Genomic DNA, 27951 nt, shown 5'->3' on the forward strand with positions numbered 1-27951 from the left:
AAGCCAAGCTAAATAAATTTTATTCTTCAGGCAGTAGGGAGACATTAATGTTTTTTAGCAGAAATGTCAAGGTGTCAATTTAAAATTTAGTTTTAAATTAGTTTACAGGTTAATGCTTAAAATAAAACTTTACATTACATGAGACCACATAAGAAAGATAACAGAAATAATTCTTTCAGAATTCAAATATGTCTTGCTCTGTCCTTCTGCAGGGAACTCTTGCTATGAACAGCTGTTCTCAAAATGGGTTGCACTTTATAAATGCTACCACCCAGTAAGTCAAGTCAATTTTAGTGGCAGAAGCATATGCTAATAATTCTTGCATTTGATATTGTTTCAGGATTTTCTACTTGCTTTTCATCCTTTGGGTTTCCCCTCTGGGGAAATACTAATTCTCAGACTTGGTGCAAACCACTTTAGAGTGTTTGTTCTTTGCATTCACCACAAATCCAGTTGTTGCTCAAGATACTGTATTTCATATTCCTTATGGAATTATCAAATGGTTTATTTGTTCTACAAGAAAACAATATGGAATTCACTTATCAAAGATAAGATAATTATCAGTCTAATATCTGAAATAATAAGCAAGTATAAGGATCTATCATCTTGAAATCAATGGTCAAAATAGAAGAAAAAAGAGTGCCTCTTCAAATTAATTATAATTTTTGGAATTGTTGAGAGAACAGCTATATAAACTGCACATCAAACTGCTAAGTGTTCTGAGTTATTAATAAAAAGTGTAAAACTCTTAGAGAGATGGAGTCAACTGTTTGGAGTGAACTAACAAAATATTTTACCTTTATGCCTGTTACGTTAAATAATTCAGAGTTTGGGTAAATGCCACTCAGATCTTTGCTAACAATTTCTTTCTTAGGTAAAATCCTTCCTAATGCTGTCAAGGAAATTAAACAAACAAAAAAACAAACAAACCAAACAAGATAAAACTAAGAATAAATGGGAAAATGTTTTAACTGAGATGCTACACCTGTGATCCTATTAGGTTAGCTCTAAGAGTGAGAAGGACCTATGTAGGAAATATTTTTCCTTGTAACTAAAAGAGATCTCTGGCAGGTAAGAAAAAGGCCAGGGAATGCCTGATGGTAACTTAAGAGAAATGTCCAAGAAGTTGGCAGCTTCTATGACCTCCTATGAAATAGAGTAAGAAACTTGCCAATATCTGATGATAGCCTTTAAATCTAGCTACCTTCCAGTAAACTACCAGAAAGCTTTACTGCTTTCTTTTTTCAATAAAAGTACCTATTGCCCTTTATTATTGCAATGCGGGAATGCTTACCAGGCTCAATGACCACAAGGAGAAGCTCAGAGAGATCTGGATCATTCATGACCAACTAGTTTCTCTTGAAATCTGTGATTGAGCACAGTTTTTGGTTTTTTGTTTCTTTTTTTTTTTTTTTGCTCTCAAGCCAGGAAAAAAATATGTCTTTTATATGGAGGCAAAGCAAGTGTTATAAAGACATCCCTACATATACAGACTTAAAGCAAGTGTTATAAAGACATCCCTACATATGCAGAATTAAATATAATAAGATACTATTTTCTACTACTGTAGAAATCCTCGTTAACCATTCTATTCCCATTTATTTCCACACCTTGAAAAAGGGATCTCCTGTGCTCTGTTTCCACTGTCACCACAGTGTTATACACCCTCATTATAATCTTCCTGTCTCTATCTCCTCCCTAAATCATTCTTTACAACAGGCACAAAATTAATCTTCCTTATGCAGAGATTCTGTCCCCTCACTCTTCTGTTCTCTTGATTCTGCTCAATTCACTCTGCATCATTTTATATAAGTTCTCCCAGATTTCTGTGAATTGGTCCCTTTCATCATTTCTTACAGGACAAAAATATTGTATTACATTCATACACCATAATTTGTTCAGCCATTAACTAATTGATATCCCCTAGTTTCTATTTCTTTGCCATAATAAAAAAGGTCTCTATGAATATTTTTGTACATATTGGTCCTTTATCTTTTTCTTTGATGTCCCTAGAGTGTAGGTCTAGTAGTTGTATCACTGATAAAAGGGTATAAGCAGTTGGACTAAATTGTTTATAATGACTTTGGGGACATATTTGCAAATTGCTTTCCAGAATAGTTGGACCTTTTCAAAGAGCCATCCAATAATGCATTAGCTTGCCTATCCTCCCACAGACCCTCCAAAAATTGTCATTTTCCTTTTTTTTTGGTTATCTTTGCCAATCTGATGCCTATGAGGTGAAACCTTAAAATTGTTTTAGTTTGCATTTCTCTAATTTTTAGTAGTTTAGAACATTTTTATATGGTTGCTGATAGCTTATTTAATTGACTATTTGAAGAATGACTCATGTTCTTGTACATTTAAAAATCAGTTCCTTTATATCTTGGATATTAGACCTCTATCAGAGAAATTTAATGGAAAAAAATTTTCAAGTTCATTGTTTCCCTTCTGATTTTAATTGTATTGATTTTTTGTGTGCGCAAAAACTTTTTAATTTTATGGAAGTAAAATTCATTTTATCTTCTGTGATCCTCTATAATCCTTATTAGTCAAGAACTTTTTTTCCTTATCCATAGTGGCAAGAGGTATCCCAATCCTTGCTCTTCTAATTTATCTTGTGACCTTTTACATCTAGGTCATGTATGCATTTGGAATTTATTGTATCATATGGTGAATTTGAATCAAGGTCTTCCAGATTTAAGGTCTAGAACTCTATCTATAATGTCACACTGCCTCTCACATCATTATCATTGTCCAGATAGCATCTATTTTCATTTTGAAATCTCCTTCTGGATAAAAGGCATGGGACAAAGAAGAAAGTTTCACCTTCCTACATCAAAACAAGATAATGGTGCTACAAGCACAGATTGTTTATAAAATAAAGGCAGTAAGAGGAAGCTAGGTGGTGCAGTGGATAGAGCTCTGGCCTTGGAGTCAGGAGGACCCAAGTTCAAATCCTGCCTCAGACTAACACTTACTAACTGTGTGAGTCACTTAACCCTGACTGCCTCACCAAAAAAAAAAAAAATAATAAATAAAATAAAGGCAGGAACATAACCCTTAATTCCCAGAACATTCCCAGGTCAGTTTACCCAATGATTTAACTTGCTAACTGCCCCTTCCTTCCCTACCCCATATCCTAACCCACAAAGTGAAAGTCAGTGACTGGAACAAGAGGCTTCTACAATATGAATAAGAAGAACTGTGCCCCCCTACTTTTTTCCCCACAGTTTATCTCTTTAAACCCAAAATAGCTCTTGTACTGAATTAGTGGAACTGATTTGGCTGGAAGAAGGTGAGAAAGTTAGTTCAAGTTACAAGGATCTTTTAAGGGCTTTGATTTAAAACAGAATAAATTATTGTTGTTCAGCAAAGGAATGCTTTTCCAATAAGGGGATTAAGTGGCTTGATTCCCCTTTGAGTTCTCATAAACAACAGCTTTGAAAAAATATCCAGAGCATGAAAATTTAGATGCTTCAGCATTTAGCTGCTCTTGTTCATTTCTTATGGTCAGAATAGAATCACGGGAAGTTTTCTAATAATTTCTTTTGACGGACATGCTGATTTCAATAAAACCTGACAAAGGGACAACTCTGAAGTTACAAATAGTTCTGGTAGAATTAATATAGTGTCACTTATTACTAGTACATATAGCACATATGAATGCCCAAAGACATTTAAAATATATCTACCTAAATATGTCTGAAGTACCCATTGGTATTTTTTACAAATCATATGAGGAATAAAGCACAAAAAGTAGCCTGAGATTGTATGTAAGATGTTATCTAGAGCCTCAAAGTTATACTCACAGAACCCTGGGAGAAAAAGAACTTTATAAGAATAGGACTAGGATATTTACTTTTAGCCATGCTCTTGAGTAGAGGTGTTAAACACACTATACTTCTGAAACACTCCTGAATGCAACCCAAACCATAATAATATCTAATATTTATATAGCACCTTCTATATGCCAGGTACTACGCTAAGCACTCTAAAATTATTATTTCATTTGATCCTCACAACAACCCTGAGAGGTAGGTACTATTATTTCCCCCATTTTACAGATGAGGAAACTAAAGCAAACAGAAGTTAAGTGACTTGCCTGGGGGCCACAGTAAGTAGCTAAGACTGGATCTGAACTTGAGCTTTGCTGATTCCAGGCCCAGAACTCCATCTAGTACCACCCAGCTGCTCCATGTAATTAGGAAATATTTAACAATTTTTTAAAATGCAACAAAACACGGGTAACATTACATTTTAAAAATAAGTCAATATGTGACCACAGAAATATATAGATTGGAAGTTTTATTTTCATTTGTTTGTTTATCTTAATTGAATCACTCGGTTTCAAAATAAGAAGGTATCAACACAAAGTTCCACCTACATACATCCAAGTAGGATAACGGTCATTCACAAGTTCTCATAGGAAAATCAAGTTATACAGATTTGGGTCTTTGCAGAAATCAGTGGGAAAAAATTACAATCATGGTGAACAATATATACAATGTCTGTAATACTGTAAAGGAAAATGTGACTAAGAATCACCTGAATTCAGATTAATTATAACAGAACAGATGATAAAATCCATATCTGAAGAAGGGGAGGACTACAAGATAAAATGTTGCCTACATGATCTAATGGCTTCACTGTATGTTACATAACTATTTCCTTTTTTTTTTTTTTAATGGGGAGAGGGGTACATCACCCTGCCCTGCCCCATTACATTAAGGAACAATTATTATGTAAAAACAAAAGGCCTTAATAAAAATAACAATAATAAAATATTGTCAGGATTAGCTGTGTTACACATTATAGACTAGACAAATTTCCAAGAAGCCTGGCTACTAGGACTACTTTGAACTTCTGTACCTTCCTCCTAAAACAAACAAAACAAAACTCCTCCACAGACCACCTGGCAAATGTCTAACTGGCCTCTAGAACTGTCTTGTAAAGGGGATCATCTAATTTTATAAACAATGAAATCTGCTTCCATATTTAGAGGTTTCATGGACCACAGGTCTCTGGAAACACATGAATATGGAAGAGGATTAACAGTATTAATAACACTGTTTACAAAGTTTGGTCAAGTATACTCTTTTTCTTCCTGCTGAGTTTTATAGAAGTTACTTGACAAAAATGTTTTCTTAAGGTTAAAATCATGTGTCAAGGTTGTTTCTTTTCTTACCAAAATATATGAAAGGACCTTTACTTGCTACATTGTGGAAGAAAAATCATATCACCAGTGTAATTTTGTGATAAGATTAATGCTACTATTAAGCACTTTTTAAAAAAAATTCCAGTATAATTACAGAATGTTAGCACTTGGAAGGTGGGGTCTTAGAAGTCATTTAGCTCAGAGGCATCAAACTCCAATGGAAATGAATGCCTGCAGGCCACATATTGACTTAGAAAACAATAAATTAACATCTTATATGTTGTATTACATTTTTACTTTTGTTAAACATTTCCCAATTACATTATATTCTGGTTCAGGCCCACAGTCCGGAGATCTGAGAGCCACTTGTAGCCTATGGAGTTTAACTCATCTTATTAGCTCTCATTTTACATATTAGGAAAAGGAATCTGGAAAATTTACATTAAGTTTATCTTTAGAAGACTAGGCCTAGAGAACTCAGGCCTCCTGAATCCTTCTGCAGGATTCTTCGTACTCTGTCCCCTGAAGCTGTCATTATAACAAGGTGACTTGCATGATACTTCTGATAGAAACAAATGCAATTGGAATGAGCAGAGAGATAGCCAAGAGGTACCCAAGTCACTTTAAAGTTTGCTAAGAGGTAAGCACACAAGTATACTGAGTGGAAGGGTCATTTCAAAAACAGGGTTCTCACCTTTATAAATTCCATTACTCCCTCCATGGATGTCTCCTTTGTCGGTTACTTCTTCAATGTGAGCTCCTTGGTCAGAGGTAAAGTACACGAGTGTCTTATTTGTCAGTTTCTTCTTATCTAGAGCTTTTAAGATCTGCCCTAAAAGAAGAAAACACCTCAGGTTTAAAACACTTCTTTGCAACAAAAGAAACAGCCATGTCTGCCCTTATTAATTTGTCAGCTAATTTCTCAGGAAAAAAGAAAATGCATTTTTACGTATAGCAACTGGCACTATGCTGGTCACATTAGGAGACTAACATGTGGAACTCGGGGCAATCAAGAGCCTTGTTTGATTGCTCTAGGGTTGGTTTCCTGGAGTACTGAACAAGATTTGCAGTCATCAGCCCTAAGAGTTTAAAAGTCTGTTCAAGGCAGTTGTTTGATCTTCATTGACAAGAACCATAGAATGGTTCTGCAGAATATCCACCAAAAAAAAAATTGCTTTAAGAATTGGTCTCACAGCTTACATAATATTTCTGAGAGATATGCTATATGACTGATAGATAGAATTATTGCTATAGATAGCTAACCTATGGAATTATGCCACCAGGCTCAAAACAACAATGAAGAAACCAAAAGAAAGCAAACCCTCCCATCCCCCATTAAATAAAATTTTTTTTAAAAAGGTTCTGACTTGTTTTTTAGTTTGTGTCATTCAATAGGGTTTCCCTTCGCCAGAAATTCTAAAGGGGACCACCCATTCCCTCACTTTTCATTTGGAGCATTTGTCATATAAACTTCCTTCATTCTGGAAACTTCCTGCAACTACTTTACTGCAGCTCTTTCCCCCTCCCTTCCTCTTCTCTCGCTCACCAGACATCATCTTAACACCCCGGATGCAGGAGGAGAGAAAAAAGAAGCACTGTGCTGGCCACTGCTCCTTTCTACTTGATGTGTAAATGAAACCTTTACTCTGTACTGCCTCACCCACTAAAATGAGAACCCCTTGAGAGTAGGGGCTGTCTTATATGGTATTTTATTTGTATCCCCAGAACTTAGCACAGTGCTTTGCATATAGGTAAGTGCCTAATAAATTCTTTTTGAATTCATTTTTCTTTTAATACCAACACCTCCATATAACTGTACATCTTTGCAAAGAAAGATCTGGCAATGTAGACAGAGTGCTAAGTCAACAAATAATTTCGGAATGAAGCAATATGGTTGGTTTTGAGGAAAACTGTTACATTTTCTTCTATGCCTGCAACAATTTTCTACCATAATTAAACCATGTATATCATGTGCTGTCTGATGCAATTCTAACACATGGATATTTGATGCATCTGCTTCTGAAAGTTTGTGATGATGTAAAATAGAAGGTACCCAGCACTGGTGGTCATTCTCATAGTAAAATGGCAGAGATGAGACTCAAATGCAGGTCCTCTCATTAAGAATCCAGCTCTGTTTTCAGTGGATCATGGTGTCAAAGGCAGGTTTGTCCTTGATGGCCATAGGAAAACCGAAGTGGCTGGTTTTGAGATCTTACCTAACACTATGAGGTGTACAGATAAAATGAAGAAGGACAGATGGTATATAGTTTCTTTCAAAAGAGTTACAAGCAAGAACACCAATATCTACAACTAGTGTCTTCACTTTAGAAAAATATCTAAAGTCATCTGAAGCAGAACATCTTTTTCCCTCTGATGAAGCAAGTGTCACAACAAAAAAGATGGAATAAATATTTCCATTTATTAGCGCAGATGTCAAAACTTCCTAAAATGTAGACACAGAGACAGGGACTGGACCTATGATTTAACTATACAGGGAACTCCCAGATGATGAAACTCTTGCTTACCAATGCAGATGTTGATATTTAATAAAATGCTCACCACATAATATCCTATCCATACAGAACTGAGATATACAACAAGTGACAGGCATTATAAAGGTTTGGCTACAGTGGTAAATGATATTAAAGGATGTCATGCTTTACTATTAGACAAAATACATAAGCAGATTGTGTGCAAAGGGTTATCTGGCTCCATCACCAATTAAAGCCTTGTTCCTTTGAAAATGGCAATTAGTTAGAATAGCGAGAAGCTATAGCAAATTTCCACAATATCAAATATTTTTATTCTGAAACAAAATGTACTTTTTTGTAAATGCCAATTTCTTAGTTAAAAGCATGCAGGACATGGTGGGTAATTCAGGAGCATGTTTTTATCATAACTTTATTTTCATTAGTATTTTTCAAGGGCATACAACCATGCACCTCCAATTCAGAAAACAAATCACCTTTCATATTTTCAGAATTACCATGGCCCAAAGTATATTCTGCACAGGGACTAAAAAAAGGAAAAAAAAAAAAGTTTGCCTTTCAAATGCAATTTAGATTTTCATCCCATATAACCACATTTGTCCCATTTTAGTACTCTACTTCTTCCCTTTGCTCCAGTTAAGTGTTCCTTTCCTTTATACTTCTAAAAAACTGTCTCTAGGCCATTTTTTATCCTGAAACTGTCATTTATGCAGCATTTACTATACTCATTTCTCCTACTACAAGTTGATACCACCCTCTCTACTCCTTAGCATTCTGCATCTTTCCCATGGATTACACAGGGTATATAATAATGGATATTTAGTTTTCTTGCTTTATCCAGCTTTCTTAGTCATGCCTAAATCAAATGATCAATGCCATGATAGCTAGAAGGTTAAACCTTTCAAGAATAGAAAAAGCAGGATAGGGATAGTCCTGGTTGAAAGTAGACTGGTCTCTATAGATTTAGAAATAGCTTGGCTAGTTTTAGTGTTCTCAGGTAGAAAAGCATAGCCTAATTATTTTTCCTAAGTCTTTTATCTCTGGGAATATAAGGTGGAGAAAGGATAAATGACACTGACACAACAGGAAGCAGACATCAATGAGAAGTACCAGAAATTCACAGCAACATCACAGTCTCCAGCCCCACAGGTTCTGGAATAATAGTATGGTGAACTAAGTCACTCGATACATACATATGTGAAGAAAAGACTATTGCCACGAGCAAAATGCTTATATTGAGCATGCACAGGATGTGCCAAGCTAAGCCAAGACACTTACAGCGAAAGTAAACAGTGATAAAAGTGGGATACTCTAGAGCAGAGATGTCAAAATCAGAGTTTATGGGCAAACACCCACAGACATTCTTAGCGTGGCCTGAACTACAATGAAATATAACTGGGAAATGTTTAACAAAATAAATAAAACTACAATACAACATAATGTTACTTTGTTGTTTTCTAAGTCAATATGCAGTGGGCAGGGATCTGTTTCTATTTGAGTTTGATGCCACTACCCTAGTGAATTGCATGTCATTTAGGGAGGGAATATGGAAAGGGCTAAAACCTGGTAGATATCATCAAGATAAAAAGAGGCTGAAAAGAGTTTTTATGAAAAAGAAGTATCATATTCCTGGGAGAAAGAACATTTTATCCATATTCTACACTACAACCTTGCTTCTCATAGTTGCTAGCTAGATCTATGTTTTTCTCTTTACTATTTCTGACTGTGGAAAGCTATGATGTAGGAAGGGCTGGGTAGAAAAGTGATTATCACCAAAAGAATCCTTACAGGACTGAGTTTCACTTAAAAAAAAAAACAAAAGCTCATTTGAATAACTCTTTTTTATAGTAGTTTAAGGTTTGCGAAGCGCTTTACACACATTCTCTGATTTGATCCTTACAGCAACCCTGTGAATTAGGTACTATTATTATTCCCATTTTATAGATTGTGGAAACTGGGGTCAGAGATGCAAAGCGACCTGCCAAAGTTACACAGGTACTAACACAGTGGATAGAGTGTTGGGCTGGAGTTAGAAACACCGGAGTTCAAATCCAGCCTTAGATACTTACCAGCTCTGTGACTCTAGGCAAGTCATTTGGGCAAGTCCCTCTGTCTACCTCCATTTCTTCAGCTCATAAAATGAAGATAATCACACCTACCTCCCAAGGCTGTCATGATGATCAAATGAGATAATATCTGTAAAGTACTAAGAACAGTGCCTAGCATATAGAAATGCTGGTTTCCTTCCTTCCTTCTCTTCCCTTCCCTCCTTCCTTTCTTCCATCCTTCACTTCCCTTCCCTCATTTAGTTCCTCCCTCCTTTCTTTCCTTTGTTGCTTCCTTCATATCTTCCTTCCTGGTCTTCCTAAATTCTTAGTCCAGAGCTCCGTTCACTATGTCATGCTATCTCTAATGCTCAAAGAAACTAGCTGACATTCTACAAACAAGAACATGAGGTATTTGTCTATAACACTGACAGTCGTAGAGTCCTAGAGTAGTTTTAGCATTTTTTAATATGAAAGATAAAATCTGGACCTCTTACCTGCTAGGGTCCTCTTGCTGTCTGTCATGTTTCCTAAGCTTGTAGTGCATTTATAAAACTGGGAACCTATTAACTATTTAATTTTTCATAAGATTGATTCCAAAAAGCCTCACTAAATCTCCCTTCTCAAGCTTCTGGAAAGAAATCTCCTTTGGGAATAATTTTTATCTGCTACTCCATTCTTGGTCTCAAGGTGATTTATGTAAAGTCTGAGAGATCTACAAATGTTATTTTCCAGGAAAGTTCTCAAAGTATGATGATACCAATTGATCTGGGATGATAGTCTTGTGCTGTTGACTGCGAACTATGGGATGGCTTTAAAATGAGCTGTTTCATTTCCATGGCTTTCTTGTGTTGTTAAGCTCAATACAACAAATACAGAAAACAATGTCCTTTGAGAGTATTCACCTATTTAAGAGGCAAAAACAAGTAAGACCTGGTCAAGGGGAAAAAAAGCTCACAGAGAACTTAGGCACGTTTGGCAAGGTTTCCTAACCCAAACTTTAAGAGCCCTTAAAGGTGGTACTAGAAAATTTGAGAATCTTGTCTGTTTCTTCTCTTTAAATTTTTTTTACATTTCATAATTTTATTTTATATATGTGGAAAGGAAAATTATGTTTTCCAAGTACTCAAGAATAAAGCATAGAAATCATATCATTATAAATAATTAATTTGTGTTACCTAAGTTGTAGACAGGCAGCTGGGCGGCACAGTGGATACAGTGCCAGGCCTGGAGTCAGAAAGACTCATCTTGCTCAGTTCAAAAATGGCCTCGGACACTTACTATTTACGTGACCCTGGGCTTAAGTCACTTAACCCTATTTGCTTCAGTTTTCTCATCTATAAAATAAGATAGAGAAGGAAATGGCAAACCACTCTAGTTTCTTTGCCATGGAGTCACAAAGAGCCAGACACAACTGAATGACAACAAAGCTGTGAATTTGTTTTTTGGGGAAGAAGAGGTATTCATTTTTGGTCAAGAACTATGATGTCACATGTATAGGGAGCTCCTGATGAAGAGATTCTCTCTACTAATCTAGCTTGACAACCGTTCTGACTTAGAACTTCAGAGAGTTACCTGGAACACTGACAATTAAAGCGACTTTCCTAGGGTCATTCAAATAATATATCTCGCAGATATGAACCACAGTCCCCTTGGTTCAAAGGCCAGCTCTTTATCTATAATGCCTGGTTGCCATTAAAATGCTATTTAGAGAAATTAAGTTTTTCCTTGTCTGTCAACAACAACTGTGACTCAGATAGCCAAAATATGGCAGTAGAATCTGTTCTAAAGTGACTATTTACAACGCTGGGATGAGCAGGTTAATATAGAAAGAAAACTCACAGTTTTCTACAACAGTCACTAACTGTGTAAAACTATGAATAACTTACTTCCTATCTTTATGGTTTTACTTAGGATTACTCTAAGCACTAGATGTATTATGAGGGCCACATGGACTGCTCTTATAGCTCTTTTAAAGAAAAAATGAGCCCATCTACAACCTACAGGTCAGTGTTGGGGCTCAAACAATCCAAATAGAAATGCTCTGAAGATTATGTGGTAGGAAGCATCTGAGCCCATGGTGGTGGCTCCTAAGTAGCAAAAAGCATTTTCATAAGGTTTAAGATGCCCTGGGTCTAGGGTAACATTTTATTGCTTTATATAGGCTTAGAGATATCCCATTTCTACCTCAGTATAAATTTTAGCACCATACAAAAAGTAAGTTTGATATTCCCTACATAGAAGATACATCACCAAAGACATAGTCTGTTTTCATTCAATTCTTTTCCCTGAAACAAATGGTCAAAGTTTTCAATATTTTCATCTTATTTTTCTTCATCAATATAATGCTAAACAATATTTATGAATCTGATATTCGGAGTCACGTGATAGAAATGCCTGAAATTAAGGCACTTAACACAAAATTAATACTGAGATTGTGTTTTCTATTAGGGACTCATGAGCTGAATATGAATCAGCAAGGTAGTACTGTTTTTGTTCTCTCTTAGAAAAGCAAGCAACAGGCTTTGGTACATGAAGAGAATCCATGAGGTAATTTTCTCATTACGCTTATGTCACACTTGTACTTGACTGGATGAGAGGCTTGAGGGTACAGCTAAGAGGGAAAATGTGATCTCTTCTCTAGCCTTTACCTTTAAAATGTGGGCATTGGCAATCAGGACCTGTCATACCATTTTTCATCTCACTGCACATTCCCTACTTTCCAGTCACCATCTTCAACTACATCCCTGCAGAGAGCTTTCTACTCATGCACAGAGTGGAGGGAGAGGAGGAATAATGATTGAAACCAAATGACCCAGAAGCCTAGCCTTTTCCAGACAGTGAAGCTGGCTCTCTGACTGGTTTTAATCTGAAAAGGAAAAGGAAAACCTTAAATCCTATTTAGTTCTGACTATTAAGAAGCTTATGCAAAATCAATAAATCAAAGCTATAAGATTCTCCCAGCCCGCGGAATCTTTGCATTTTTAGATAAGAGTGCAAATCTTGGTCTTTTCTGTACCTTTGAATAACAAAAACAAACACTCTGAATAACAAGACCAAAAAGACCCAAGGAAAAGTTGCCACAACACAAGCTACCAACTATACTAATCTATTGCTCTACTTGAGGAACATTAAAAACCTATGGAGAGAGAAGAATGAGTTCATCTGCAAATGATTATGCTGCTTGGCTCAGAATATGCTTTTATTGAAGCTGGCTGAGATACAAAGGTCTTCTATAATGTATACTAAGAAACCCAAGGTACAAAGGGAAAGGGAGGGGAAATCATAGTAATGGGGTTGCCTGTGCTACCACCCAGACTCCAATACTAGAGGTTTGGCTACTAGGTTAGAGATATTTACCTCAGTCCCAACGTTATCCTGTAGATGGTAACTTGGCTCTACAAGAAAAAAAAAATCATCTGTGCTACCATGATAGAACAGGCATTAGTAACTGAAACACAGAGTAGCTACCAAGAGAATTTCACCCTGGCTGATGTTGTAAGGAACATAATATTGGGGTGCAGGATCATGAGGACCATATCTAGAGGGAACCGGCTTCTTTGAGAAGGTAACGGGGGAACCTACTTGCTCCTTAGGAGTTCTTCAGACCTGTCCAAGGGGGCTGTTTTCACCCAACGCTATTCAGTGGGACTTGGAATGCCATGAGAAGTGAGGTTTGACATGTAACCATCTGAGTTGAATACTGTAGCTCTGAGTATAACATTTATACCAGATCAGAACCTTCTAGAACTTATGCACATGGTTAAAAAAATTATTATCAGCAATGGATCTTTGCAGATGAACCTCAACACCTGTGGAAACCAGTTCTCTACAAATTCACATGGGGCAACTAGGTGGAGCAGTGCAGAGAGAGCCCAGGGCCTGGATTCAGGAAGACCTGAGTACAAATCCACCCTTGGAGACTAGCTGTGTGACCTTGAGCAAGTCTCACTTAATCCTGTTTGCCTCCATTTCCTCATCTGTAAAATGAACTGATGAAGAAAAAGGCAAACCACTACAGTACCTTTGCCAAGAAAACCCCAAATGGGGTCATGAAGAGTCCCAGTGAACAACAACAATAACAACAGAGTCACATGGCATCCCACCACAATTACTCAACTTCTATGTTGCTAGCTCACTCTTTTTTGCTGGTTGAAAATCTGTTGAACCTATAAAAGCTCCACATTTCTCAGCAGCTGAGGCAGATAATGCTCTACTCCTTTCATGGCCTTCAAGAGTGTCTCTACTCACTCCATGTCACTGCCAGTCACACCATTCCAGAAGTTACGGATGTGACCATTTTTGGCATTATGAGTGTCAGATAGAATGATAGGCTGGGAGCCAAGAAGACCGAATTCAGATCTTGCATCAGACATTTGCTAGCTGGTATCAGAAATTTGCTAGTTTTCCCTAGAAAAGGGACTTAACCTGTTTGCCTCGGTTTTTTCAACTATGAAATGGGGATAATAACACCCACCTCCCACAATTATTGTAAGGATCAAATGAGGCAACATCTGTAAAAAGTGCTTAGCACAATGCCTAATACATAGTAGGTGTTATATAAATTTTAGCAGGGGGAAATATTTCTTTCCCTCTTCCCCACTGAAGCTTACCCCTTGCCTCTTTACCACATTCATAAGTATATATTTAATCATATCCATAAGTACATGACTAATCTCATGTCAGAAGCCCCCAGTTCCACAGCTATACCTCTCAGGGCCCGAAACCTGCTGTCTGCCTTTCCTGCTGGAGCACTAGTATTGCTTGTTAAAAAGAAAAAGGACTTGAAAGTATGCCATAATTGCTAGACCTTTAGCAACATTGTAGTCAATAACCAACACCCACACTTCCCTCATTACCATCCTGAACAATTTAAGACAGGTCATCATTTTCACCAAATAGAATCTCCTTGATATATATAATCTATTCCACATCTGCCAGGGAGAGCAACAGATTATGCCTTTACGACCCTCTTTGATATTGATGCCCTTTAAACTCTGTAATGTACTTCTTCTAGCATTTATTAGGATCAGAAATCTAGAGTTGGAGGGGTCCTTAGAGCTCATCTGGTTCAACCCCCTCATTTTATAGAGATGAGTCCTAGACAGTTTAAGGTCACAGATTATAGGGAACAAAAGTGAGGTTTGAACCCATGTCGTCTCTTTTCCAACTCTTTTCACTATAAGACACTGTACATGTTATGAACTTTGTCTTTTGGAACCTGCTGTCTCGTGCCACAATATTCTACTTGGGTAATATCACTCTTTACTTATAAAAGCACCCACAGCCACGAAGTCCTGTCCTGTCTTCACGTGTACCACAACTCTGTGTGTGAAAACAAAAGTGTTAGTTCAACAGGGATGACACAGAATTTCTCACATACCAATGGGCCATCAGAGAATGAGAACGGATCTGCAGAAAATGAATGTGATTCTATCATTAATGGATCCCAAGAATATGTAAGCCACACAAATACTAGGGGGCTTTGTGGAATTTTTTTTCAGAGCTTTATCACCAGGTGTTTGTCTTGTCAGTTCTTCCTGAAGACACAACAGGGCATCCCAGGACATATTTGTAGGCGGGATAGCTTTAAGCAGGTATTACAAGAACTAAAAAAGGAGTTGACCACTACCCTATTCCATGAACACTCCAAACATCAATGCCCATTCAGTATGGAAATATATGTTTCCAAGGTAGCAATAGGCTATCATCCACATGAAGCAGCAAAGTGGTCCACTAAATATCTGAGAGACCTTGGGCAAGTCACTTAATCTGTTTGCCTCAGCTTCCTCAACTACAAAATGGGGATAATAGTAGCACTTACCTCCTAGGATTTGCTCTGAGGATAAAGTGAGATAATATTTGTAAAGTGCTTTGCAACCTTAAAGCTTTATTTAAATGCTAGCTACTATTATCATTATTATTATTATTATTATTATTATCACAACTAGATCCACAAATAGGCAGGCTACTATGATTTTATAGCAATACTCCCTTCCCCCCCCAAAAAAAATGGTGGCATCTGGGGGGGAGCGGAAATAAAAAACTGGTGGACAATCAATAGCAACCAATTTGAAGGAACGTAATATTAAATCACCACATATACAGAGCACTAGACTTTATAGTTTCTACTTTCCATCTATAAACTAAATAAATACAGGATTTGGTAGACTTTATTCTTTATAAAATTCAACTACAAAATCAAATACCTCCCTAGAAGCCAGAGCCTAAGAGCATATATTTCATCAGCAAACCAGACTATTCATTTCAGTCATTTTCAGTCGTGTCTGATTCTTCATCATTCCATTTGGGGTCTTTATTGGCAAAGATACTAAAATGGTTTGCCATTTCCCTCTCTAGCTCATTTTACAGATGAGGAAACTGAGGCAAACAGCATTAAGAGACTTGCCCAGGGTCACACAGCATAGGATGAGCCTTCCTGACTCCAGGCCCAGCGATCTTTCCACTGAGCCACCTAGCTGCCCATAAACCAGACTAAAACAGTCATTTAAAACAATTCCAATCACCTCTCTATCAAGAAAACAGATTTTTGCTAGCTATTACATTCTTGGTTCTTTCCAGCTCTTGTTATGTGACCATAGTTCTGAAATGGATGATTTCCATTGGAGTAACCTGCAGCCATCCAATATAATCTGCAGACCTTCTTTAGAGGCTGTTGAGTAGTATACAAAGAGGTGCCAATTGGCACTGATCACGAACGATAGTTTGTATATATAATTCAAACAAGGACCAGAGAGACTGATCTAGTTAGGATAAAGACTTTAAAAACCTTAACATGAAATCATTCTTATAAGGTTAACTGCATATTATAATGCATGACTGAGGTTAGTAGTACAACTATAGAAAATCTTAAGAATGAGATGCTATGCACTGTACCACAAGTTCAATAAACATTTTTTAATTTCTTAACATGTAAGGAACTGTGCTAAGTGCTAAAGATACAAGAAAATGCACACATACACACATTCATGCATCTGTCTCTACTTTCAAGGAGTTCACAACCTAACGTGGGGAGAAAACAGGCAAACAACAACATACAAACAAGCCATACACACTATAAATTAGAAATAATCATCAGAGAGAAGGTAGTTGAATGAAGGATGATCAGAAAAGGTGTCCTGTAGAAGGTGAGATTTTTGCTATGATTTTAAGGAAGCCAGAGTGGAAATGACTAGGGAGAGATTCCTAGACATGGGGGACAGCTAGGGAAAATGCCCAGTGCAGAGGGAATCATTGAGTGTCTTGTGAAAAGAAAAGCAAGGCAGGCCAGTTTCATCACTGTGATTTTTCTGTCTCATTTATATTTATATATTCATATGACCATAAATTTAGAGCTGGAAGGAAGATCAGACATCATTTAATCCAACCCCCTTTATTCTACAGATGAAGAAGCTGAGGCTGAGAGAAGTTAAGTGATTTATTCAAGGTCACACAGGTAAAAAGATATTTACAAACATGTCCTAAAAAGTCTGTTCCAATTTTTTGTGTTGCACATTTTTTCTATGATAATGTTGTGCTTCTTCCAATTAAGCCATTTTTGTCCTAACCATGGTGTTTATACATGATTTATGACTATGTTCCTACATCTGCAGATACCATCTGTGATGGTTTCACTGTTTTACCTGGGTAACTTTTCAGGTTAACAATACCTGAGTTTAACTTAGCTATTTGCATTTGTTGGAAGTGAACAGCTTAAATAGTTTTCATCTCTATGGAGAATACTGATGCTTTCCTGTCAAAATTCTGGGGACATAACACTGAACTTTCAACATACTGTATTCATGGATAAGAAAGTTGAGTAGTGCTTGCATAGAAAACAAAATCCTCGATTCATATGAAGAAAGCCGCTAATGTCTGTCCCCAGAGCTACTTTGGGCATTAATTGAGTATGTGCTTTCTAGGAGAATCCAAAACCCTCATGATTCCCCTGGGGTAGGACATTCCTTCCCCCCCCACCCCTTAAAGCAGGGAACAGAGATTTCCTAAAGGGTATGGTTTACAGTGAATAATATCCTGCTCAGACTTTCTTAATGATTCTAATATGATTCTGGTTCTAACCTAATTTCAACTAAGTTATCACATTTTATGGAGCTGAATTCTCCAGCCTTGCTATAAACAACAGTTTAACATTTTAAATATAATCCTCTGATACTTGATATCATCAACTTAATTCAACTGGAGAACACCCAAGTAATGAAACACAATGTAACTACTACCTAAAACAAACAAAAATATTCCTTTGAGATACTAAGTTGAGTATCCTAGAAACACAAATCGTTAAAATTAAAAACTGATAGAATTGTAGTATATGAATATAATGGAATATTATTATCCTGGAAGAAATGACATCTATGAGGAATTCAGAGAAACATGGTAAAATTTTATGAACTGACTTAGAGTAAAATAAACAGAAACAAAAGATGACCATAATGACTAAAACAAACAAACAAACAAAAAACCACTAAATGAAAATCAAACTGAGCAACTGAAAAGCCAATAGGCAGCTACATAGGATAGGGTGTTAGAAACAGAGGCAGGAAGACCTAAGTTCAAATCTAGCCTCAGATATTTACTAGTGGTGTGATCTTGAGCAAGTCACTTAACCTCTGTCTACCTCAATTTCCTTAACTATAAAATGGAGATACCTGCACCTATCTACTGGGGCTGCTGTGAAGATACAATGAAATAATATGTGTAAAGCACCATGTAAATGCTCACTATTATTAGTCCTGGAAAACAAATAATGAAAGATACTTTCCTCCTCACAGCAGACAGCTGGGGCACTATTAGGGTAGAATTTTGTATATATTTTCAGACATGGTTGTTGTATCAATTGCTTTTGACTACTTTTTCTTCATTACAGTGAGAGCTCCATTGGGAAACAGCAGGGAAGGTGGAAGTATTTATAGAAATGACTTATATAAAAACAAAAGGCATCAATAAATAGATTTTAAAAAACTCAAGGAATAGCTATAACAGCAGCAAAAAACCAATTTATCTAGAAACAATTACTGAAAGGGACGCCTTACCTTATCCACTGAAATGGACATTTATGAAAAGGCACAGACTATGAATATAAGAGAGTCTGTGGCCTAATAACCAGCTACCAAGAGAAAATCAATTAGCCCAGTTTTTTTTTCTGATTTATATTACACTCCAGTGAATCACTTAGCTGCCAAAAAGATCTTTCTAAAGTACAGATCTTTCCATGTGAGCCCCCTCTCCCTGAATTAATTAAACACAAAATCTTCTATTTTCATTTTTAAAACCCTTCACAACCTTGCCTTTTTGTACCTTTCCAGCCTTCTTACACTTTACTAAATTCTGCATGCTTTAAAATCTAGGGACATTGGCCTCCTTGCTAGTCCTCATATATAGTACTCCATCTCCCTAATTTGAGCATTTTCCCTGGCTATGCACCATGCCTGGAATGCTCTCTCTCCTGACTTCCCTTCATTCCTTCAAGTCTCAGTTTAAACCCTACTTTCTGTAAGAGAACTCTCCTCTTCAAACCTAATGCCTTCCCTCCAATGTTATCTCCGATTTACTTTGTGTATATCTTGTATAGGCCTAGTTATTTGCATGTTATCTACCCAATTAGAATGTGAGCTCCTTGAGAGCAGGGCCCGATTTTTTGTCTGTCTTGTTTACCCAGCACTTAACACAGGAAATGCTTAATAAATGCTGGTTTACTTGACCTGACAGACTTATAAGCTCTTTTACATTTTATTTTAGAGAATGTTTTCCTTCCAAATAATGTGATTTTGGCTTAGTTTACATGTCACTTTTCACGGTTTGAAGAACTGAAAAATACACAAGTGAAATTTTCATTTCCCTTTGTTGTCATCTTGTGTATTAATCACAGTCTCAAACATTTCTAACAGATAAATTAAAACGTGAACACACACAAGCATTTACTTAACTTCTAAGGAAAATCTGTGTTGTTTTTTGTTTTTTTTATCTTTTTCAATTTGACCTTCGGTTTGCCTGTCTAAAGCTTCTCTAGCATACCTAAATAACTTCCAGGTAATATGTTTACTTCACTTAGGTTAAGGCTGCTAGACACTCAAAACAGCTATGCACTTGTCAGTAGCAGATAAGACAACCTGTGAATGAAGCTCTTTCTCAACATTGTTAATACTTAGAAGGAATGGAGTCTGACTACGCTGTCCCCTCTGGGGAGTACTGGGATGATGAAGGTAGGCTCTGCACTGTCTCCAAAGGTGACAGCTTGAATTTAAGCAAAAGTAGCAAGAGAAATGTAAGACAGTAAATATTTCTGTTGATTCCACCATCATAGATAAGTTTTTCCTTCCTAGTTTTCCCCATTCAATTGACAAAAGAGACTTTTGCATGTCTTAAATAGAAATCCTTAATATGTTTTTTTTTTCCTTAAAGGAATAAAATGTATTTATTAGTTTCTCTTGCTAAATTACAGATGGCAAAAAAAAAATTAAAAAAGGTTTTAGAAGAACAAAACTGTCATGGTTGATTCTTATAGTGGTTCATAATTGGGTTGTTACTTGAAAGGCAAATCTCACTTTCTAAATTGGAGACTCTACTTAAATATACCATTAGTACTAAGTGGTGACATTATTGAAAATATAGATTTATCAAAAATCCCTGCTTCCAAACATTTCTCCCCAGACTATGAACTCATCCACTAGAGTATTTTACATGGGAATACAGAGTTTCATACTAGGGGAAGATATATTATAAATAAGTTCTACAGTACCAATTTTAACTCCCTCTCTTGTGTTATCTAACAAATAAGTTCAGATTTGATCATTTACGTGATATTGTATAATAATAATAGTTATTATTATTATTGTTACTGTAACCTAGCCTCAAACACTTAGCTGTGTGACTCTGGGCAACTCATTTAACCCTATTTGCCTCAGTATCCTCATCTGTAAAATGAGCTGGGGAAGGAAAGGACAAATTACTCCAGTATCTTTGACAGGAAAACACCAAATGGGGTCACAAAGAGTCAGACACAACTGAAAAAAAAATGACTGAACAACAATTATGTGCCAGACATCATGTTAAGTATTGAGTATACATTCTAGTGTTCATGAAATGCAAAGAACTGTGCTGTCATGTTTACTATTCCTGACATACAACCTTTGATGAGTCCCCACTGCTGCTTAGCAGTGTGCCGCATCCTATTATGCATTTCAGCAACAGCTGGTTCAACTCATTTCCATCAACACAATGTCAGAACCTGAGGTTCAAAGGTACCTCAGTGGCCCACCTAGTCCCTCCTCATATATGAAGAACTGAGAGCCAGCATGGCAAAATAGACAGTGAACCAGCCTTGGAGTTAGGAAAACCTGGATTCTAAGCCCTGACTCTGACAAATCTTGGCTGTATATCCCTGAGCAAGTCTGTTGGTGTTATATGAAACTCTAAGAATATATGTTAGAGAAAATAATAACAGTTTATATTTATATAATGCTACCAAGTTTTTAAAGATATATATGTGTGTGTGTATACATTACTCATTCATTTATCAAAAAAATCCTGAGTTAATGTTATCATTAGCATCATTTATTTTTGCAGATGAAGAAACTGAGGCTGAGAGAGGTTAAGTGAATTGCCTGTGATTACACAGCTAACAAGTATCAGAAGCAGGATTAGAATTCAGGTCTTCCTCACTTCAGGTCTTGTTTTCTATTTACCTTGCTGTTGGTCAATATTGGTGGAGAGAATTTCGTCATCCAAGGAAGTCATTGGTTCCAGTCCCTATTCCTCTATCTAAGAATGTCAGAAATATTTCATGGTCCGAATTCCTTCATTCATCTACTTAACATTCTTTTGTTTCCCACAAACCTGCTAGCATATTAATTCTATTCCTGCTACGTAACTCTAGTTGGGCTCCCTGATTGATGGTTGGCAATTATCTTAGTCATCTTCAAAGTAACATCTATTGCACATTTCAACAAAAGCTGACTCAAATCATCTCCATTCACAGAATTACAGAATCTCAGAGTCGGAAGGAACCTCTCAGATATGTCCAGTCCAAAACCCAATAAGGCCTCTCTTCTCACAGCATCCCCAGGAAGCATGGCAGCCTCTGCTGACCTTTAATTATGGAGCATCCACTACCATTGAGGTAGACCATTTCCCTTTTTTTTTGGATAGCTCTAATTGAAAAAAAAAAAGTTTTTTTTTCCCTTTTCCTTTACTAATAATAGTAAGTTTCCTTTACTAATAGTATATTATCTGCCTCTTCTTCTTAAGAGGCAGAGTTGGTGAAATGGAAAGAATATATAACTTGCCACACTGAATCTGGTGTCACTAGATCCAAGTTCAAATTCTACCTCTATCACTCCCTATGTGACCTTGAGGAAGTCATTTAATTTTTCTGAGCCTTGGTTTCTTCATCTATAAAATGAGTATCTACTACATGTCAGGCACTGTGCTAAGGACAACAATCCTGGGAGGTAGGTGCTGTTATCAGCCCCGTTTCACAGTTGAAGCACCTGAGACAAAGGTTAAGTGACTTGCCCAAGGTCACTTGGCTAGTAAGTGTCTGAGGGGAGATTTGAACTCATGTCTTCTTGACTCTAGACCCATTGCTTTATCCACTGCACTACCTATCTGTCTCGATCCAATAGAAACTGGATTGTCTAAAGCTGGAGTGTATTCAGGATAGAGCAACTAGGAGTGTGACAAAATTGCAGACAACGTTATATAAAAACTAGCTGAAGATACAGGAGGTGTTTGATGTAGGGAAGCTTTAGGGGGCATAATAGCATAACAGTATTTGAAAAGCTGCCAGGTAAAGGGAAATTAGGTTTGTGGCCACACAGTGGAAAAATTAGGAGCAATACACAGAAGATAAAGAGAGGCAGATTTTGGCTCCATATAAGAAAAAGCTTACCAGAAAGCAGAGAAAAGTAGAATTGGTAACCTCACAAAGTAATGAATTGTCCTTCCATAAAAGGCTGGGATGTTACAGAGTGTTTCTCTTGAGGTAGGGGTTGGACTAGATGTCTCTTTGTGATTCCTTTCCACTCTAATTGTGGAATTCTATTATTTTTAAGCATTTATGTGATTGAGAAACTGATAACTTTAGACTCTCTCAAACTTTGCAAAGCTGGATCTAGAATGGCAGGCATAGGGTTTATATTTGTAGGCTTTCCAACTGGAAAGGACCTATTCATAGTGCAATTACCTTCCAGAATTTTATGCTATGTTCATGCTGTGATGAAGCACTGGTGTATGCCTTTAGGAAAGTAGCAAATACAAAAGAAAATGTTTATTTTCATAATAAATATATCTCAGAGAATGTGATATAGTGGCCACATTAAGTATAAGTAAAAAAAAAATACAGACACAATCATATAAATACAAATGTGAGTTACTATTCTGACTATACCCATGAAACACACTCTTCCGCATCTTAGCAAGAGATCTCTGCCCATATATTTCTTTAACTTTTGCTGTGCTTTCAGCCAACTATCTGAGGATAATGTTGTCAGTAATTAGCTGATCTCTTTTCCTCACTGTTTCTACTTCTCTAGCCTATAACAATCCCTCCAAAATAAATTGCAAGGTTGATTAAATTTTCACTTTCCCTCCTTGTTTAATTGGAAAATAGCTCAAAATAAAAAGCAAGATGATGTCAATGTCAAATTCTGCAAACAAAACAATATGGCTGGTCTAAAGGCGGTTTTCAAAGCTTCAGAGAGTGTGTCAGAGCAAGGCATATTTACTCTCTGCAAATAAGATGCAGAAATGCCTCTGTAAGATAGTTGTTACTGATGAAACTTGGCAGGCATGAAATAGGAACACAGACATAGGTACCGGACAGAACAATTCTTCATTTCAAATTATTAAATTTAAGATTTAAGATGCTGTAATTTTTTAAAGGACTTTTTTTTCTCCTCTGGCTATTGTCTTCCCTCAGCCTGAAGACAATATTATGACAACAATGCTCTTTTCCTTAAATTTCTCTGTAAACTGAAAATGTGAATTTGTGGAGAAGCCACATTTTTGCCTGACTTATGTAAAGGAAGATAATATGTGTGAATGTTACTGATAATCTGTTTAATTTTTAAATAGACAGTTGAGAAATGTCAACACTCCTATTGCTCTAAATTATAATCAGTGTTGTGTCTACCAAGCTAACACTTCTGAATAAATTAAAACCCTGCTTTGTGCAATGAGCATCTATTTCCAGGGATCACAGAGTTTGAGCTTTGTGATCAGCAGTTGAAATGCAGACAATAGATAGAGAACATTATTGTTCTGCAGAGTAATACTCTTAATTTATGTAAATGCACTAGATTTAGCATGCAACTTATGCCTTTCCTACTCTCTAAGGGCAGGGCTGAGACAGAGGCATGGGAGCATGAGGGGATTCCCTGCAAATTTCTGGAAGAAAGAAGTTTTTTTTTCCTCCAAATATTCTTTTTTGAATTGTGACTTAAATGCCTGGTTAGAACAGAAAATCAGTGAGCACTTGTTCTTAGCCTCTGAATCCTGCTCACTCCTATCCTTCAACACATAGACTCCAAGAAGTAAATCAAAGTGACATAAGAAGACCTTGAGGATCATCATTTTTAAACCTCAGAGAATGCCTGGGGATGTGAACAGCTCTCCCTGAACACCATGTGTTTTACAAGTGTGGAATGGGCAGGTAGTGAGGCTCTCTCTGCCTCCTTTCACCCCTTCTTGAGTCTGTAGTGGACTTCTTACTGTGGGATTTTTATTTGTGACTTGTTTCTTATCCAGGAATCCAAGAAGCAAACTCCCATACTTCTAAAAAGCACAGGATTGTTTATGTTCCTTAATTTTTGGATTGTTCCCCTTGCTTTAGTTGATTTAAGGGTGACTACATGGGCAGATTTAAAGATGGGATTTGGATCACAGGAATACACTAAACTCATAGGATCATAGCTTTAAAGTTGGAGATCTTCAAGGTTATCTATTCCAACATCATCTTTTTATAGTTAAGGAAAGTGAAGTCCAAAGAGGTCAAGAGATTTGCCCAGGGTCAAACAAATAGTAAGTAGGATATCTAGGATTCAAACTCAGGTCCTCTAAGCCTAAATGCAAAAATCTTTTCAATGTACAGTAATGAAAAATAATCTTAAAAAACAACTGGCCATATTTTCAGACATTTTCATATTTTGAATGATTGAGACAACAAGGGCTAAGCTCTAGCATTGAAGATGGTAATTCTTCAGTAGAAGAATTCAGTAGTGGCATTTCAGAAAGGATAATTAAGTGGGAACACACATTAAACCTATTTTGTCTAGAGCATTGTATTTGAACCCAGTTTTTTACCTAGCTCAAATACTTCGTAGCTGAATGACTTTAGGCAAGTCACCTAACTTCTTTTTGTTTGTTTGTTTGTTTGTTTGTTTGTTTTTGGTGAGGCAATGGGGTTAAGTGACTTGCCCAGGGCCACACAGCTAGTAACTGTCAAGTGTCTGAGGTTGGATTTGAACTCAGGCCCTCCTGACTCCAAGGCTGGAATACTTAACTTTAAGAGAAAGTTTCTTCACCTGTAAAATGGGGATATAATTATCTACACCACTGACCTCACAGAGGTATTGAAAGAAAAGTGTTTTGATAAATTTAAAAAGGTATATAAATGTGAGTTATTATCAGAGCTAACCTCTGTGGCACTCACTATTCACCCTTAGTATAATGCAACTGAGTAGTGGTCATCTATCAAAATGGTTCATGCCTTTAAGATCTCTTGGTTTCTGGAAGAAAACAAGTCTTATTAAGTATGTTATATCTTATAGCAAAAAGATGAGAGTCATAAATAAAATTCCTTTGTGGCCACCACTAATTTCATTAGGACAGAACTGCATTTTAAAAATGTCTCCAAACATTATTGATCATAGGTATTTTTTATGGCAATTGTGTCTTTAATGTGGAAATCTAAAAGTTAAAGTTAATATGGTGGTTCGGTACAAAGATTTCTGGAGTGAGAGGGCCTCAGTTCAAAATCCATCTCTATCACTTACGACCTGAGAAATTTCTTAATCTCTGTGTGCCTCAGCTTCCTACTATGTATCATGAGGACATTAAACTAGATTGATTCTTCTATGGTTCCTTCCAGCTCTAAAATCGATGATCCAAAGAAAAACCCCAAACTGGAAAGCTAATGATTTCCACAGTTTATCCATCACCAAAGGAAAATTGAGGATCTTCATTCAGAGATAACCAAAGAACTGATTCTAGAAGCTATTTGCCAGCAAACTCATGACATCAGTTCCCTTTGTCTTCTCAAAGGGCTCCTACCCTTAAAAGGAATGAAATGTCAGTATTTAGAGAATCTTTAATCCAACTTCTCTCTTCTAACTCCCAAGACCACAAATAAGTATCTTGGTGTGTATGACATGGAAAACATTAGTGTATTTTAAAAAGCCTATTTCAAATCTTAAAATTCAGATTTAACAATGAAAAAGCATTCTACTATACTAGTGAGAATGTGTCATATATTAATTTTAATGAGTTATATTTTGACAATATTCTTTTCAAGCCAAGAGCTTTTAACCTGGGGTCCATGAACTCTGTTTCAGAAAACAAACAAACATGTTGATAACTGTATTTAATATAATCTATTTCCTTTTTTATTCTATATATTTTATTTTACACATTTAAAAACATTACTATGAGAAGAGACCTATAGATTTCACAAGATTGTCAAAGGGAGCTATGACACAAAACAGTTCAGAGAGATCAAAGTGTCCAAAAGAATTTGTTTTCTTAATCTTTTCCATACCTCCTGAAGTAAATTCTATAATCAATTATTTCCCCAGCAACAGAAGATGAACCTGGTGATTTTTACACAATCCTTTAATTTAACAATTTTGGCAATCTTGAAAAGAGAATTATATTTGGGTGGGTCTTCATTAGTTAATCCCTTGCAATTTATGGGTTGTCATCACCCACTAGATACTTTCCTGAAGATTCAAAACCTCATTATGTATCTTGCACTCAAATAAACCCTGGTTTGAAATGGAAACTATTTCATTCTTTCACTGGCTGGATCTGCTTGAATAACAAAATTGTTCATTAGGTTAGGGTGACTGACTATCAGTCCCTGCCAAGAGTCCCTGGAAAATATAGTCAGGCTGCACTTCACTTTTTATGAGTAGCTAAAGAGCAAAATTTTAAGTGAAAAAAAGCTATCTGGCCATGCCCTAAAATATTACCAATTTTTTATTCTGAGCCAATACTGAAATTCTCACACTCTTTTGTTAAACTTGATTTTCAAAGTATTATAATAGCTCATGTTTCTATAATTAAAAAAAAGTTCATATTTATGTAGCACTTCAAGGTTTTATGTCAAGCATTTTTTTCATAATTATCACATGAGCTAGGTAATGCACATATCATACCCATTTTATAGATGAAAAAACTTTAGTTTCAAAGAGTTTTAGATGACTTACCCAGGATCACATTTTTGGTTAAGTAGCAGTCATCTGTTTCTAAATACAGTGTTCTTTTCACTATAGTAGGCTACTTAGTGAATTAAGCACAATTTTTATAAATCCAACCACTTTGAAATATGATATTTAATTTAGAATGCAGTTCAATAGGAGCCTGTAAGAGTTTCATGCAAAATCAAACAAAAGAAAAACAACCAAAATACCATTTGAAATGTTCAAAAAGATACTTAAAATAAGGGAGAACTCCAATGAAAATAAAACCCAATATATTGCATGAGTTTTTAACTACTTTAACATGTTGGGGATTCAGAAATGAAAAGTGCTGCCTAAATATTTAAAGCATGTTTACAAATCAAAATAAATGCAATGTGGGTAAGGACTTGTAAAATGAATCTCCTGCTCAGCTGTAATACCCCTTTGATCACATTCCCCATGGATAGACTGAATGACCTTTCCAGTTTGCTTTCAGTCCTATTAGTCTGTGAAGTGTGTCTTCACTGAGATACCTACTCAGGAAATCAGTTTTTAAAAAACATTACTCCCCTTCACCTAAGCTATGCCCCCTGTATATGACCTTCACTTCCAAGAAAAGACAAAAAGATTGGAAAAGAAAGAGGAGGACTGACAGGAAACAGAGTGGAGACAATAGGTCAAAAGAGTTCCCTAACTCATTGGAGAAGAACAGATAATCAAGGACCAAATTATTTGAGCTCTGTGAAACAAGGGGGTGGGGGGGTCTCATGCAATCTTTCAATTTTTAGAAAAGCTGGAGGCTGGTTTACCTCCATTATACTTAAAGTCCATTCAACGGTTTTACCCTG

General features: G+C 36.4%; 1 protein-coding gene across 9 annotated transcripts in view; it reads right to left on the bottom strand.

The window, feature by feature from the left end:
• The window catches only part of STS (steroid sulfatase), a 175887-nt gene that overhangs the window by 44178 nt on the left and 103758 nt on the right, over positions 1-27951 (bottom strand). For all 9 annotated transcript variants that reach the window (XM_027842421.1, XM_027842415.1, XM_027842416.1 and 6 more), the window contains one exon: positions 5850-5987. In XM_027842421.1, coding sequence (XP_027698222.1) covers positions 5850-5987 — 138 coding nt within the window. The remainder of the gene's footprint in view (positions 1-5849; positions 5988-27951) is intronic.

The sequence above is a fragment of the Vombatus ursinus genome, unplaced genomic scaffold (assembly GCF_900497805.2).
Source record: "Vombatus ursinus unplaced genomic scaffold, bare-nosed wombat genome assembly UNPS02014872.1, whole genome shotgun sequence".
In the NCBI taxonomy this organism is placed as follows: Eukaryota; Metazoa; Chordata; class Mammalia; order Diprotodontia; family Vombatidae; genus Vombatus; species Vombatus ursinus.